The sequence below is a fragment of the Odontesthes bonariensis genome, chromosome 21, assembly GCF_027942865.1.
Source record: "Odontesthes bonariensis isolate fOdoBon6 chromosome 21, fOdoBon6.hap1, whole genome shotgun sequence".
Taxonomy (NCBI): Eukaryota; Metazoa; Chordata; class Actinopteri; order Atheriniformes; family Atherinopsidae; genus Odontesthes; species Odontesthes bonariensis.
The window spans coordinates 10,522,651-10,540,021 of record NC_134526.1 but is presented as its reverse complement, the minus strand read 5'-3'; the positions used below and the strand labels follow the sequence as shown (position 1 = coordinate 10,540,021).

The 17,371-nt window shown below is 40.8% G+C and overlaps 1 protein-coding gene across 1 annotated transcript; it reads left to right on the top strand.

The window, feature by feature from the left end:
* The first annotated feature begins 1,844 nt into the window (after positions 1 to 1,844).
* c1ql1l2 (complement component 1, q subcomponent-like 1-like 2) lies at positions 1,845 to 16,359 on the top strand. Its single transcript, XM_075454555.1, has 2 exons — positions 1,845 to 2,666; positions 14,573 to 16,359. Exons 1-2 carry the CDS (start codon positions 2,049 to 2,051, stop codon positions 14,750 to 14,752), a joined length of 798 nt encoding a protein of 265 aa, XP_075310670.1. The 5' UTR covers positions 1,845 to 2,048; the 3' UTR covers positions 14,753 to 16,359.
* The last annotated feature ends 1,012 nt before the right edge of the window (positions 16,360 to 17,371 follow it).

Here is a 17,371-nt window from a genome sequence, read left to right as displayed (position 1 = left end):
AATACTTACAGTTGTCCATGTTGCAAAAGGTTAACATTTCACAGTAAAGGTTAAAAGACTGTACAATTTCTATTTTTTCATTTTACTTTGTTTCTTACTTAGATTCAGCTCAAGTTTCTTCATCAGCATGTCAGTGTCCTATGCCTCCAGGTACGAGGACATCTACTTTCTGCATGTCTTTAATGTTGAATTGGCCGTATAAGGAGAATGGAGGGTATGATAGAAGACACTAATCCATGGACCTTTGTGATGTTCTAAACACGTTCATTAAAAGATATGCTGCAATTCCTGTCATGTCACATGCTCAACAAGGAACAAAAACTAGTTGATATGCTACCATCTCAACATTTGTAATCATGGACTGCAACGCTACTACACATTGGGCAAGTTGACAATGCACCCATTACACATTTTTCTGGAGAGACTGGGCTGGAACAGCACATCACTGCAATTCACCTTGTGTTGAGTAACTGCATTGAAAGGGCTTCTTTTGTGCTTCAAAGCCAGAGATATGACAAGAAATTCTCCCCCTGGCTGCAAAAATGTTTTGCCAATCAGCAGCTCACATTCATGTGAGCGTAACGTATTCTGTCTGTCCATCTTGTCGTATTTGTTCATGCTATTTTTTAACTGTATTACACTAAAAGAACCAAGACCAAAACCTTTGTAAACACAACACACCTTTCACGATGGATGCTTGCCATCTACACATTTGATCAATTGCTTTCTTACTTTACCATTGATATCTCCAAGGGATGAAAATGTCAAACAAATGATATCACGGCTCTTTATAGATTTTTTTCCGCTATAAAAGGCCCTTGATTTGATAAAAACCATGAAATCGATACTCCAAAAAAGACACCAATAAGAAATCATTTCAGCACATTCAGGTGGAGTAGCAAGCTTACTGACATGAAGGGAAGGGAAAAAACAAAAGCAGAGGAGTGTCCCTTTCTGTTTAACTTGAGGCTAGATTGGCATTTAAAAAAGTTTCCATTCATTTCTTCTACACATGTAAATGTATTTTCAACTGCATCAACAGTCCGTCTGTTAGGTCTCGAGTATGTTCTTGGCATTGGGCTCTGTAATTAGCACTTTTTTCTGAAAGGCTGCTAGCACTGCCATGTATAACAGCTTTCAGTGTTGTCTTGTGCGTCTGCACATATATGTATAAATCTTCAGAGCCCACCTCCAGGAAAAAAAAAAAAAGAGATTGTCTTTTTCCACAGCTCTATCTTTATTTTTAGAGGCTGGATGCTGATGAGAGAGACGAGAAAGCAAAGGGAGTGAGAGACAGAGTCAGAAGTGGGGGAAAAGGGAGGATAAGAAACAAGAGGGATATCAAGGTGGTCAGCGGACTGTGCTGGTTCTTCTGTTTCAGGAGACTGGTAGAAAGATATGCAGTATGATGAGAGTCCTTCCTCTGAGTGAGCCAGAGAGAGAAGGGGACGTAACCACACCAACCTCTCACTCAATGGGGGGCAGAGGGGAGGGGAAGAGAGGCTGCTGCCGCCGTATAAAAAGCCAAGCCTGGGAACACAGCACCACAAACTCACCACACACACACACACATGCAGGCAGATCCAGTGGCTGCTCTGTATCTCTCACACTCACCCACTCTCATTATTCTCTTCCTCTCCCTCCCTGTCTTGCTCCTTCTGTCTCTCACTCCATTCCTCTGGGCTCTGCATACTTCTTGCTTCTTCTCACAAGTCACATTGTGTTTGTAAGTATGCGCTGAATGTCTCCCCGTGTATGCTTGGGCTTCCTCAAGTCTTCTGCATGTGTGAGTGACTGCTTGCCGACCTAAGTGTGAGTGAGTGGAGCAGTGAGCTGTATTAAGTGTATGTGGGTCTCTGTCTCACCCTCACACACTCGCCGTTTCTCTTGCAACTCTTCCTGGGATCTCCGGGTCCCGTTCCTTGGTGACAGACTCCCCACACCAAGCAGTCACCATTTCCGCCCCCGGGAGACCCACGCTGGCAGCGCAGCCCCTTCCCCGACTCAGCATCGGGAGGAAGACCCTGGTGGCGGCTGCTGTGGGGGTTATGCTGGTCCTGGTGCTGGTGGTGCTCATCCCTGTGCTCGTCAGCTCTGTGGGTACAGATGCCAGCCACTATGAGATGCTGGGCACCTGTCGTATGGTGTGTGACCCCTACCTGAACAAGGGCACTCCGGCCAGCAGCACGAGCTCCACTGGTCTTCAGGCTGAGGCAGAAGCACTGAGTGACCACAGTAACGTTCTTCCACCATCCACCTTGCTGCAGGGCCCGCAGGGCAAGCCTGGCAGGCCAGGAAAGCCTGGACCACCCGGACCACCTGGTCCACCGGGAGAACCAGGGCCACCAGGACCAGCTGGGCCACCTGGAGACAGAGGGGATCAAGGAAGGACTGGGATTTTGGGTCTGGGAGGTAACGGAGCTATCAGCACTGCCACCTACAGTACGGTTCCTCGGGTGGCCTTTTATGCCGGGCTTAAGAATCCCCACGAAGGCTATGAGATCCTAAAGTTTGACGACGTGGTCACCAACCTGGGCAACAACTATGATGGCATTGCGGGCAAGTTCATCTGCAGCATACCTGGTACATACTTCTTCATCTACCATGTGCTGATGAGAGGAGGGGATGGCACAAGCATGTGGGCAGACCTCTGCAAGAATGGCCAGGTTAGTACTTTGAGACTTATTTCGACTCTCCTGTCCTCAGTTTAAACATACCTGAGAACTCTGAGGCTTACTCTGGGCGTCCTTGCTGCTTCCTCTTCGGCTCTCCTGCTTAAGCTTTTTTAATAAAGCCACCGAATAATATGTGTCAGTTTGCCTGCACAGCTCAGAGCGCACAGCTGTGGCACCCTCCGAGCCTTCAGATGTGTTGACTGGTTGCAAAGCCGCGTCCCTTAATCGAGTGATGCGTCCTGACGGAGCCGCATCTCGCGATCCAGAAAACGATCACAGTCGAGGCTGAGCGTGGAGTTTTTGCTTTTGTCGTGTGAAATCTGCTTTTTAATTTTTCATTCTCCTTTTTTTTTTTTATTAATTCTGAAATGAGAGGAATTAATTGCAGTTTGTGGCGACTTTTGTTTCGCATTGAAGAAAATGTGGAGTGCTGATAATCCTATCGCCGTAGACAGAAGTGTTTTCAAGCTACAAAAATGAATAGATATTGTCGCCTAGTATTTACTTTTTTTTTCATCGCAAACAGTTACATTATTTGTTGCAAACGATTACGCTATCACTATCACGAAACGTGTTATTATCACAATAATTATTAGCCCATCACCCCTTTTAGAGTGGGCACAATTTTGCAAAAAACACGCTCATTAAACTTTTCGATTTGTATACTACTGTAAACGGGAGAGGGGAAATAGCTACATTAAGAAAAAGTGTACACAATTTAGTAAATGCGGTAACAGCCGGACATCGTTGCATTTCCGCAGCTGAATTCATCTACTTTCACGGTCGTGTTAAATGCATCTTTGTGATCTGTTCTCGGTTTCTTTGATGCATCCTTTTTTAATGTTATTGTGCGTCAGGTTGGTCTTGTCAAAATGCGCGTGCCTGAAGTTAAACTTTCAACCATCCGTCTATACCATCCCTATATCTCTTAACTTCATAGTAGCTTGGACAATCGTTTTGATTGTTAAAATATGGTTTAGTTTTTTTGGTTTTTTTCGAACCCCTAAAGTATATTTCACCACGCACCTATTGTAGATATATAAGACTATATAATCTGGATGCTCTGTTCAGGCTGGTTGAGTCCATATTATAGTTTGTAGCCAAAATCATGACAGTAAGGATGACAAATTAGTTTTTTAATTTCCTATTTTACTGTCATATTTCACCCTGTCAAACGTGTTATTTATACTGAGGGACGCAATATTTCAAAACTAAATCTAAACCACTTTTAGGATCTACATGGTAAAAAATCATGGAATTTACAAGTTAAGGGGTGGGCGTGTTTTGCTTGCCACATTGCTTTTCTTATTTAACTATTATTTAATCATTGACAAGCTCGGCTTCACTTTGTTTCTTGCCAATGATGTCACAGTGAATTACACACTGAGATACAGTGATGTCATAGGAAATGCAGGTGGTGACAGATGATCTTTTACTGCACACAAACTGCTGCATCACACTTACCACAAGCTGCATGAAAAGTATTATTTATACATTAGGAGTTAGAGATTTGCAAATGAAAGCCTTATCCATAGTCAAAAACAAAGAGTCAAACAGTGAGATGGGAAAAATAAATAAATATGGGCCAAAGAAGAAAACCCTCTGACACCTGACATCATGCACAGAGAAGCCTCTCTACTGCTTTTGTACCTGCAATTTTCAATGTAAATTTCTCACATAGTTAAAACAGAAACCTACTGGGGTCTTACATTACAAGTGCAAGGCTGTGATATGTGGAGTTGAAAAAAACCTTGGCATCAGTATGAACTTGCAGTCACACCAATGCAGCTGGAGGTTAATTCCTTTACCCTCACTAAATTTCCGCCAAGAATGAAAAGAAGAGTTACAGCGATCACCTCCAATATATAATGTCTCACTCAACAGTAATGTTTATGGGTGGGTGTAAAAGCTTTGATATATGGAAGGGGAAGAAGAACATATGTTCCTATAAAACGCCTTCTGTTACTGCTTCATTGTGCCCTCAAGAGGAGGATGTGGAAGTACTTAAGTTAGACGAACACAGTGTTCATCTCTGGAGACCCACGTAATGTTTATAAAGTGGCAACTACTTCTCTGTCTGTCCTCTTCTGTCCCATGCACAGCTTATGCATAAATGAGCAGGCCTCTCATGATATTCATTAGGTGTGTGCTTGGTTGATGGAAAGGGCCCAATAGCTTTAGTTTGTGTAAATGACTGAATGGTTATAAATGTTGATCCAAGTTACACTGCAAGACTACAAGACTCCTGGCGCTTTACTCAGCTCATTAAAGCTGAAAAAAAGTTACACTGTGAGTTGGGACAGTGGAGGCCAGGGAATTGCAAACAGTACAAGTATTTTATCATCTTTTGGCCTCAGTGAATCACTGCATTTCCAGGGCTTTGCAGTGGGGTTTTATCCCAGTATGTGCTCCTCCCACTCCAGAGGTTCTTATAAACTGTGTGGAACATCAGTATCTGTAGGTTGCTTTATTTCTCCTCTGACTTTTCCACTGCCTCTTTTCACTTGGCACAGTTCAACTTAAAATCCAAACAATGTCCCCAGAACTTTGACACTTTTCAAGCTATACCGAAAAGTGAGCTTCCTGTAAACAAACAAATAAGAAGAATATTTTCAGCACACCACACCACTTCAGTGCATTTTCTTCTAACTTTGTGTAAAATAATCCAACCAATCCTAAACTTGCTTGAGTAAATAAATGCTTTGCTATAACCTCTCTTGGACACATTCTAAGAGACATGGCAATGGCAGTGAAGACAAATTTGATGCACAAAGTGGAAGGGGGAAAAGACAGCAAGGTAGAAAAGACATAGTTATTGTGCTATTGTGCCATCTTGTCTATTTAATTGTAATTAAAAAGCTTGAACCAGATCCAGGATGTGTTTGTGCCTCTCGTCTCCGTTCCCTTCTTAATATTGTTATTAATCCGCAAAACCGTTTCAGAGTTAATTAAAAGCAATGACTTCAGCGTCAGTCTCTCAAGAGGACCATAGTGAATAATCACTCTGTCTCCTCCTTTAATAAGCTTCAACGTCCTTCGTGCACATGGCTCTTCCCGAGCAATTACCGCTGCAGTCTCCTCCTGACATACACACACATTCACACATGCTCAAACACACACGCGTACGCTTGCCCCCCCTCCCAACCCACTGCCTCAACCCACCCCAACTGTGCTCTGTCCTCCATCTCTCCTCTATGGTCCACACGTGCTCACTTCTCTATAGAAGCAAAAAGTTTTCATCTTAAAAGGACAAACGTCTTTTCGAAACTAGGGAGAATTCAGATTGTGACATCAAATAATCAATCTGCAAACGCACAATGCCATCGATATTGTTCATTGTTCTCAATTGATCCATTGCACTGTCACAGAATAAGTTGGAATGTGCTGCCTTTTCTCAAACTTTGCTTCCCAAAGTTTTCCTCTTATGCCATTGAGCTAGCACAGCTTATATGTTACAAGTTTCCCTGTCAAACCATTTACCTCAGTCCATCTCTCCTCATAAAGAAACCTCCAGGGTGGTCTTCAGCTCTGATATTCATGAACACAATGCTGTTTACCCTGTTGCTGTGTAACAAGTAAAGCCTACACATTGAATTATGTATCTGGTGGCAATCCCGACATTTAACACAGGAGCTAAGTATCTGGGGTGGGTGCTTGCTTTCTGATTTGATGACTGACATACGCTCTGCAGAATAATATTAATGACATAACTAAATTTGTTAAAGTAAAAGTTACTTTTTTTTCCTTCCCAAAACGAGACGTAAACGTGAGCAACTACTGTATGCCTGAGAATGATCTACACACGGATACAGCAATACTTAGACTTGATTGATTTTAACATTCTGGTAATGTTCAGACTTGCTATTCTTCATCGTGGTGTGGCTTCAGCACTGAGAGGCCTCTGTGTGTTTGCCTGGTGTAACAGAGAGACTCTGTCTGAAATAGACAGGCAGGGTTTGAGAAAGAAACCCTCAGTCCCTCGGCCTCTTTGCCTGCGGTATTGATCCCCTTAGGTGTGCGTGTATGCATGCATGCATGTTTCTGCTTGTCTTTCCTTCATTTGATAGACCTGTTTCTTTAAATGTTCTGTATATCATGGCACTTCTTCTATAATCAGCTTGAGAGGTAGTGGAGGCGGACCTTTGGCCTTGATCTGCTGTGTAATTGGACATCGGATTTGACACTCTGCCGAGTGGAACATTAGAGCTGGCCTAATTAGGTGCGAGGACTTTTAAATGGAGATTGGCTAACGTTGTTAGGAAATACCACACAGATTGGAAATGTCAAGATGATATCGGGCTGTTATCTGCAAGCACAGTAAAGAAAATCTATCATTTACTGGGGAAGTTTCAAAACTTGTTTGATAACTGGCCACATCTTGTCTGTAATAAATCAATTACGTGTACAACATTTTACACATATCATTTCAAATAAAGATCAATTACAACGCATTAGAACACTTCCCCTGATTGCATTTCAGAATAAGTAGTTCACGTAATGCCGCAAATGTCTAATGTCAAATGTACCCAGAGACTGAAAAACATACAGTCTAAAATAGGCTATGGATAGTCTCCTGTGACTAACTGACTCAAGGATGCAATGGTGTTGACTCACAAGGCTTCTTCATTATAATGAGGGCCATATGGGAAATAGACAAGTGCTCCTGGCCCTCTTATGCAAACACCTCTCTCCCTGTCTCTCCCCACGCCCCTGACATTTAATCGTCCCCCGAATTCAGGCATCAGTGATACCCACAATTATTGTCTCCCTCTTCACTAAAGCTGCAAGTCAATGGCTTCAAATGAGTCACTGTCTGCAACATAACTCAATGTGTTTAACACCTTCTGCCCCCCTGAAAATTTAAATGGGTGAAATATTTACAATCGCCCAGTGAGAGGACAAACAGGCTGTTGCACTACCTTTCCCTCTCATCCAACGCTCATAACGAATGGTCCTTTTCAGGATACCAGAGCCTTAGGGTTTTCAAGGAAGTAAACTGTAAAAAGGGGCTTTAAGTGAAGAAAGGTTGGAAAATTTTGCTGTGAAAGAATCGTTTCAGACAGCGCTATGGGCACTGTGGGCAATGATAGACAGTGTGGTATTGGTGCTACTGCCAGACAGCTTCAGTAATTAACTGAGCGTGATGAATCGGACAGAAGGAAGAAAAGAGGGGCTGGATCGCAGGTCAAAGTTGATGCCTCTTTTTCTCTACTACTATTTCCTCTAACAGGCCTCTTTCAGAAGTAGCTCTCTCCCTGCTGACTTGTGATACTGATATTCTGACCCTTGGGAGGTTTCGGCTATATTTGGATCAAGTATTAGTGATAGATGGGGATAAACTAAGAAACTAATGCTGGGCAACAGGCTTACCTTTAGAAACACTAAACGATTTCAAGAGCAAGAAGTTTGAGCTTCTTTGTTTCAAAGTAGGCTGTGCAGGTACAAAGAGAACAGCTGGTGAAATTAATCAGGAGATCTTTTTCTACTCTCATTTAGACAGTAGGCAAATCTCCTGTTATCATGTTTTCACTTAGGTTCCTTGAACAAATGAACCTGTGACAACAATTCTCTTGCAACCCATCATAGTTTCCTGTTCATATTATTTCATAAAAAATCGCACCCCTTGAGTTGAAATGCTTGGAAACGTACGAATCTGACACTCTGACACTGTGTGTGTGTGTGATTGTGTGCGTGTGGCAGTGAAATGTTGGATCAGGCTCAATAGCGAAGGCAAGCCATGTAAGCTGCCATTAAGCATGCGGTTCACGGCTGGAATGTTCAAACACAATTAGACGGTAGTGCACTTTGATTTAAAAAGGACCAATAGACTCGTTGATCCTAAATGGAGGCTCAACACCAAGTCAACAAATCCTTGTCAGAGAAGCCACAAGACATGTCCTTGTCACTGAGACAAAGCCTGTTGTAAAGCAACTGTCCCAGTGCGACGTTTCAGACTCTTCCTGTGGCTGACACAACAGATAAAACCTAAAAATTTTCATGATTTTCTTAAGTAAAGTTCTAGAAGGCATGTCTAATTAATGTTAAATACTATCCTCTGCATCTGCTGAATCGAAATAATCAAAAATGCCTTTTAAGATGTAACACTGATTGAATGTGAAGTCTCACATGATTGAAAATGAATGGCAGTCGCTTTTACTGTGCCATGAATTCATCTTTGGCATTCCTCACAAGGATGCCCCCTTTTTCACAACTCAAACGTTAATATTCATACATACACAGTGTGTAAGTTAGAAGGAGTAAATAGAATCCACATTTTGCTGTTATGGGCATGCATTATCTATTAAGTCTTGGCACAGTCTTCAGTCAGAATATTATTCAATCAAGGCCATCACCTTGATGATATGACAGATGCAAACATGCACGAGCAGCCACAAGGAAGACAATATTGCTGACATCTCATTTAACATCGCTGTAGCAGGCGCCTGCAGCCTCACGCTTTGTTTGTCCTGTCAAAGTTCTTCTACATATTCTGTGTCAAGGTCATGCACTGGCAGTTGGTTGTTTGTCGTGCTCATCTCTGGCTACATATCAGCCATACCCCGCATTTGAACCTTTGGCTTATACCCCTAACAAGTTCTTCATGTGCAGAGTAGGGGGAGAAAAAAAGGACAAGGAAAATAATATCTCAAAAAGGAGCTCCCTCATCATTATTTCAATAATAGTGAGAGAATTTATTCATGCATACGTATCATTGGAAGAAACTAAGGAGGCCTAGACTGCGGCAGTTAGTCTCAGAGGGCATGAAAACCATTAGAGCAAAGAAACAAAATGAATCAAAAATATCATTGTGGCAGAACTAGAAGGATTTCAGGATTTTATGGAAATTTAGTTTCACCGTGGCACATCCTGTCTCTGCCTAAGGAAAGTTGTATTTGTACTGTCCCTCTCCTCCAAATGTAAATTAATCAAAATTAAATAATAATAATAATGATGATAACAATCAAAACAAAAATTAGAAAGAAAGACAGAAATCTATTAAAATGCATGCACTTGAAAGAGTAAAAAAAAATCTGATTTTTTTAAGAAACCAATAAAGAGAATCACTCTATGACACATTTGTGACATTGCTAGAGGTTCCCTGGTTCCATGTGCCTCCCCGCAAAGCAAATATTTTGATAAAGTTTCATCAAAATCCTAACTGACAAATCCTCCAGAGCCATAATCACCTGCTTCTCCTGCAGCCCAAGGCGCTAACCCTCTAATAATATGGTGTTGACTTTGCACGCTCATGGCATATCATATCATATTAATATGCACTGGACGCTGGCATCTCAGAATCAGAGTGAGCGGCTTTGTTTGCACATTGATATGAGATGTGCTAGATTTAATCATGCGGATAAACAATAAAGAAATGTATAATATTCTATATATTTCTACTGTATCTTAAAACCTCTCCACAGACTTTTATTAGCCAGATAAGCCTTTGGAGCACATGCATATTTCAATGTGACAGCTCTACTTGGTGTCCAGGGCATGCTCTTAAAAAGTTTGAGAAACCTTTAACACTTTATCTCCTCCACCACATCTGTCTCACTTGTTAATTATGAAGCAGAATGCACACCTGCGCTAAGAGATTTGGTAGTTACAGTGAAGTCTGTCTCACTGTTTTCAAAGGGAAGAAGGTATGACGGAGTGAAATGTAACTGCACAGAGATAACTTGCTGCACAAATATTACAGGGGGTATTGTTCCAATGTGCTTCTTTTTTTCAAATTGCAGCTCATTGTTAAAATTTGGCATATTCCCTTTCTAGTCCATTTCACTTTCTTCTTTTACGAAGCTAGTTTTTTTTCTCCATCGACAAGAAATCTGTAATAAGGCAAAAATAACTGTCAACCTTGCAAGAAATCTGATTAGAGGAATACTAGTCAATACTGTATGCTTCTATTCATAATACTGAGTAGTGGGGTGAAAAGGCACCGGTACAATTTAAGTTAATTATTTTAACTTGTGTAAATTAAATCATTGTCTCATATGTTACGTTGATGGATGTCACATAGTTCCTCTCTCTGAGGGATCAAGAAAAACACGGCGGCTGCATGCACAGCAGAATTTCTGGATGATATTTGTATGCAGCTCTACATTAGATGTAGAAGTGTTGTGTCAACAAAACACGAGTACATGTATAGGTTCAGAATATCGTGGTAAAAACATGCCACCTCACCAGTGAAATGTTTTTTTTAAGTAGTGGCTCAAGAACAGCTCAGTTTCCATGACCTCATGTAGCTGCGTGAGTGAGTCTGTCGCTGTCTTCCACAGCACCAACGCCTTTGCAGACTCTACCAGTGTCTTCTGGTTTCCATTAAAACCTTTCATTTCAGTGTAATTTCCAACTTGAGAAACAGAATTTGAAATGACTAATAAATACAAATAAGTGTCCCCAGGTTTCTCATCTGACAATGGGTACTGATTTCATAAAGGCTTCAAATTTGCTATTCTAATAAGGCTTTCCACACCTCTGCACATCCCCTGCACAAGTATTTTCCGACAGCAAGTTTTTTATAAATCCGCAGAAGACGAGCTGAGAGTTCAGAACAGGCAGGAAGAGCTAAGGGGGAAAAGAAAAAAGAACACTCTAGCTTCATTTAAAAATATATGTATATATATCCATAAGTTAATTTAAAAGTATACTTGATAACTGAAGAACATTTGAAATGTTTTTTATGTGTATTATAAATCCTGTTTCAGATAAAAAAAGATAGTTTTTCCATCAATGGCTCATCTCTCCTTATATTTGTCAGCATGGCTGTTATGTTTATTCTTTAATAAGGCTTTCCGAATGCTCGTTGACACCCGCTTGAAGAGTACCCAATTTAAAGATTTGTGTACCAAACTAAGACAAAGCCAGAGAGGACTTTAGAGTCCCCATAATGAGCCACAGAAAACTTTTCAAATACATGCAAAGTATTGATTTTGATTCAACCTTACTGACCACACTAAGTGACTAATAGGCTTATTTAACCACTGGCCACTTTAAAGGACATATAATGCTTTTTTTTTTTTGATCCGTACAGAAAATAATGATCTTCTTGTTCAATTCTCCTAAGTTTAGCTTACAAATGATGAAAGTCTCTTTCTTTGTGTTTGTTTAATAGCATTGAGTTACAAGGCAGGCAGTAAGTGGAGAGCGTCACATCGGAGTTGAAGCAGCTCGAGGTGATATTGAACAAGCTTAAAACAGTGGAAAACTGTCTCAGCACAATTGATAACTAGAAGATGAATACAGTACAACACCATATAATGTATTTTGTTCAGGCATTGTTAGAAAGCTAAAGACAGTGAATATAGACCAAATGAGCTTCATTACAGCTTAAGGTTTATACAGTAATACAGAACATTTCTGCTTCTGTTACAGGGAAAAGTAGCTAAAGTGGACAACATGCAGTGGAAATTAGGTTAATATTAACTTCTAAACCATTTGCACTCGATAGTTATTGACAGTTTATTATGCATAGACATTAGCTGACACTGGAGAAGCTCTGCCAGGGCTGCACTGCGGCCACATCCACTTTTTGTTTGTTTCAAGAGTTTATTGCCTTCAGTCTGGCTTTCAACACATATTGATGCTAAACTGGACTGAGATCAAGTGGCACTGCAGTAAAATTTCTTTGATTATCTATATCCGTACTTTGGGAAGCTGTCCTACAGCATTGTCCGAACGGATTCACAAACTGGCAGGGTTTATTTACTTCTTATGACAGAGATTTCTTCACAGCCATAGTTTAAAGGGTAACTGTGCCATTTTGCACATCAAAGTCTGTTTACCATTCCTGGCAAGGGCTGTGATATGAGTTAAAGAAGTTTCACAAAAGCTTATGTGAAGAAGAAGCTGTGCAGGAAGAAGCTTTCAATCAAACATTTAGTAGGTGAGAATTCAGATCCAAAACAACAAAGAATACTGTACATGCACAGAGAGACCAGAGAAAAGGGTTTAAGTACAAACCTACAGCTAATTTCTCCTCAGGTCTTATTTGGAAAAAAAAGTTGCCCAAACACAGTATTTACAGTCTTTGTAAAATGAAAGTTTAAAGTAAACATTTAGCAGCCGTAATTTTCTTCAATATTCAGAGCCAGTTTGGTAAAACGCATTCCTGCCACTTATTATAATAATAATAAAAATAATTTTTCAGGACACATGTAGCACACTGAAGCTGTACTTTCCACCCTCAAGAGGCAGCTTGTTAGATCTTAATTAGCCAGGACAGATTATTAAGAAACTGCATCAAATGCCCTGTGGTCGGAGTAGCACATCACACACAAACATAAAAATTCATCCTATCCTCATTTTTTCTGATGCAGAGTCATTCTTGATTCTTGTAGCTCCTTGTAAGCAGATATTTTGCTAACGTGGAAGTTTTCCCCCATGGATTTTTCAAATTTCTTTTTGTATTTCTCAGTCATTTTCTCCATGATGAAAAGCCCTCTGTCATGGACCTTTTGTTCCAAGGTTAAAACTTTTCCCCCTCTCTTTCTTTCTTTTTTTTTTTTTGAAAGACCACTGGGTTGATTGAAACTATAAATCTGAAACCACAAGTCTGCTTGACAGAAAGTCCTATACACACACACACACACGCACACACACGCACACACGCACACACACACATATATATATATATATATACAATTAGATTTAATTTAAAATGTTGTATGCCATGGACATATCTGGCAAAATATATGTACTTGGTGTAAAGGTCATCAGTCGGTCTTGCACACTACATCAAATCAAATAATTTCATTGAACGTATGACAGGTTTTCTGTTTTTTTCCACTTTGTTTTAAAAACTGTTCAACAAACTTTTGTACGTATCTATGCAATTTCAATGCCAAAGGCAGTTTAATAATTTCTTCTCATTCCTGTCTAAATACTTATCCCTCTTTGCTATTTTCTGAAATTTCTTCTATGTATTTCCAAATTATCTACATTTTTTGCATTATTTCAACATCTCATTTGTTCTTATATGGGTTTCGTATGACTTAAGTATTGCATTTGATTAGTATCTTTTTTTTTATTTCCAAAAGTACACTTAGTTTGACTTTTTCATGTTGAAGCCAGGTCAGTTTTTGCCAAAATAAGTCCTGGATGAGCATACTGGAAAAATTTTTTTTTTGCATATTTATTTTCCATCTATCCATCCATTTTCTATATCCGCTTCATCCAACTCAGGGTCACGAGGTGGCTGGAGCCTATCCCAGCTGTCGTCTACACTCTAAACAGGTTGCCAGTTCATCACAGGGCCACGCAGAGACAACGAGACAAACAACCATCCATGCACACACTCACTCCAACAGGTCAATTTAGACCTAATATGCATGTTTTTGGGCGGTGGGAGGAAGCCGTAGTACCCCGAGAGAACCCACGCATACACGAGGAGAACATGCAAACTCCAAGCAGAAAGGCCCCAGCCGGGATTCGAACCAGGAGCTGTGGGGCGACGGTGCTAACCATATTTCAGTTTTCTTGAGGCAAATTTAACAAGAATCATTGTTTTGTTTTATAACAAGTTGAGCTTTCACAGACTGCACAATGTAAATACAGAAGTCAGTACATAATCTGACCTGCACCTCTGTAAAAGTGCCTGTAACTTGATAAGTTGTTTTCCCACGGCTCTAATATGGGGGATTTATCCGTCATGATTTAGTTATAGAGAAAATGAAAAAAAAAGCGCAAAATCTGAAATATGGGGTGAGAGTGGAATTACCCTGTTTTTACACCTTTAGTTCAGATTTACAGAAATGGAGATAAGTTGAATTAAGTATCTACTTTGTTAATAAAAGACAAAAAATTCAGAGTATTTGCTGAGTGGATCGAGCTACATGTTGTAGCTAACAAGTCTACATGTTAAATTCTCAGACATGTGTTTTCTCCCATTTCTGCAGGTTCGTGCCAGTGCCATTGCTCAAGATGCTGACCAGAACTATGACTACGCTTCCAACAGTGTCATCCTCCATCTAGATGCAGGCGATGAGGTTTACATCAAATTAGATGGTGGCAAAGCCCATGGAGGCAACAACAACAAGTACAGCACCTTCTCTGGCTTCATCCTCTATGCAGACTGAGAACAGAACACAACAGAGACAGTCAGACAGGAGGAGACTCAGAGAAAGGGTTGTATGAGGGGTGTGTATGTGTGTGTGTGTGTGTGTATGTGTTAAAAGCTGGAATGCTATCTAGTTTTCCTAATTCTCTCCATCATCATGGACACCTCTGCTTCATACCCATCAGCCAAGACTTCCAGGCTCTGCAGCCAAGCCTGGATACAAAGCTCCTGAGGATGTACTGAGAGGAGCTGGCGGCTGTCGTGGGTGGAGTGGGATGTTAGATAGGCTGGTTTTTCTGCACTCCTCGCCACAATACTGACGTGTAAGAAGCTCTTCACTTTCAGTGTCTCTCATCTTTAGCCCTGCTCCTTTGCACAGAAATATCAACAAAAATGAAAACCCCGAAAAAGTGGATGATCTTGCCTCTTCGCTCCGGAGTGACAGCAGACAGCTGTGCCACCAGTGGACTGGACTGACTGAAACTTGTAGTGTTGTTACGTGCAATTTAGATTGTGTTTTTATTTGTAGACATGCATACTATTCTAAACAAAAGAGATATATAAAAAAAGAATATATTTGTCTCTTGGGAAGATATCCTGTTTGAATGAGAGATGTTATATGCGGTGCAGCTCACAGATCTAAAAGCTGGACAAGAAATATTTAAATTGAGACTTTCAGTATTTTATTGCAGTGGGTGTTGGTCTTCATCCCTGGGTATTACAAAATAACTGTATATTATTCATGTGGAGAATAACATTTTCTGCATTTCCAAAGTATTTGGAAAAGGAAACATCTCGTATTGACAATATCCCTTTCATAAACCACCTCACACTGTTTCTTAAACTGTCACACAATGTCCTGCTGCTTTTCGGATTAAAGTAGAGTTGAAATATTCTTTCCATTGTTCTAGCTTTATGTAGATGCTCCACTTGGCACAACCAGCCATGTGAAGAAGTAAATCTTCAGATTCAGAGGTAACCCGTCTGAAGAGCGCTGATCCTTTCTTCTTCTCTGCTGCGCTGACCTCCAAGCTTTCTGGCTCCTGATGCAGAGGGTGAGGAGGAGAAATGCTCAAAAACACACAGAGAGAGAGAAACAGAAGTGTGAGGCAGGGAGGTAGAGAAGGCAATCAAGCACAGTAACAGTGAGTGGGCAATTTTTCTGTTTCACTGTCTTCACTGGATGTCATCCATTCATTAGCTGCATATTCAATGACATAAAGGCATTATGGTAATATTTAGTCAACATAGCAGCCTGACAGCTTGCTTGAGAATGAAACTGATTGGGTGAGTGACTTTGCTTATTATGACTGCACGTTTGAGTGTATGTATCTGTGTGTTTGCGTTTGTGAGTGGGTATGTGTATTTGCATATCAGTAAGTGTCTGCATTTTAGCATGTGCCGTGCCATGACGACATCATTCTTTCTCAGAGTTGCAGTTTCTTTGCTACAGCCAATGACAAATATTTTACTCAGCAGCCAATGAGATTGTGTCCTGTACGGTGGAGACTCTATAGCTATGATGAGAAGGACAAACAGCTTGTAATGGAAATCTATGACTTGTTTATCTCATCTTTTGAAACTGTTGAATACATTTAAATAATAAATGGGATTTTTTTGAAGTGATTTGTCTCACGAGCATTCTTGAATCCAAAATACACTGATTGTGAAAAAATGATCTGTGAAGGATTTCATTTTTCTGTGAGGCTAACTACAGCTACAGCAAGGAATGGAACCTGCAATGTTTATTTCTTGTTCTGTTTGAACGATGATTCATAATAATGGGCTTTCAGAGTGGACAGCAGCAATAATAATAATAATAAAAAAATCCTATCAGCAATTCCCTCATCTCTCTTCTCTTTCAAAAGAGTGAAGTTTGTTTAGAGTGATAGGCATCCAGGGAGAGATTTCTATGTTTATCCCATCCTTAAGCGTTCCTGTGGAGCTTCTCTCCATCTGGAAAGGTGCACTTGGAGATAAAGACCTTCCAACTTTAGCAACTGGTGGAGTTTAAAGCAGTTTTTGAATGCAGATGTGTTCCTAAGAGAATGCAGGCTATTCCTCAGTCAGCAATCACAGTGTCTTTTAGCAGATTCTTAACAACTGTGGCAAGACATACCCAGCAAGGAAGTAAGAATGGAGGAGAGAATACAAGGAGGGGAAAGATTGAGCGAGATAGGCGAAGAGCGGAATACGTTTTGACAAAGACAGATGGAAACACAAGTGAAAGGGGAGGCCACAGAGGGAAGTAATGGGGAGCGAATAGATAGGGAGGGCGAGGCAGAGTGAAATCTAAGAAAGACAGACAGACAGAGAGGCCGCCTGGAAGCGATTTGGGTTGAAGAGGGAGGAGTGCTGGATTGTTTTCAGGGTAGAGTGATTCCCTGTCGGGGCAGTGTAAGGTGTCAGGAGAGATTAGCCAGTATGAAGCTGGAGGGGAGAGCTTGAGATAGTTTAGATTGGACAAGTGTCAAGGACTGGACATTCCTCAGACCTGGCAGGAATGGGATGTGACACTGGCTGCGATACTCATCTACACTACCTTGCTCTTAAGGGATGCATTCATCCCTCTGTGCAGCGTTTTACTCATTTCCTTGAACATATAACAAGCTAATCACAATCCTATGCACCAGTGAGA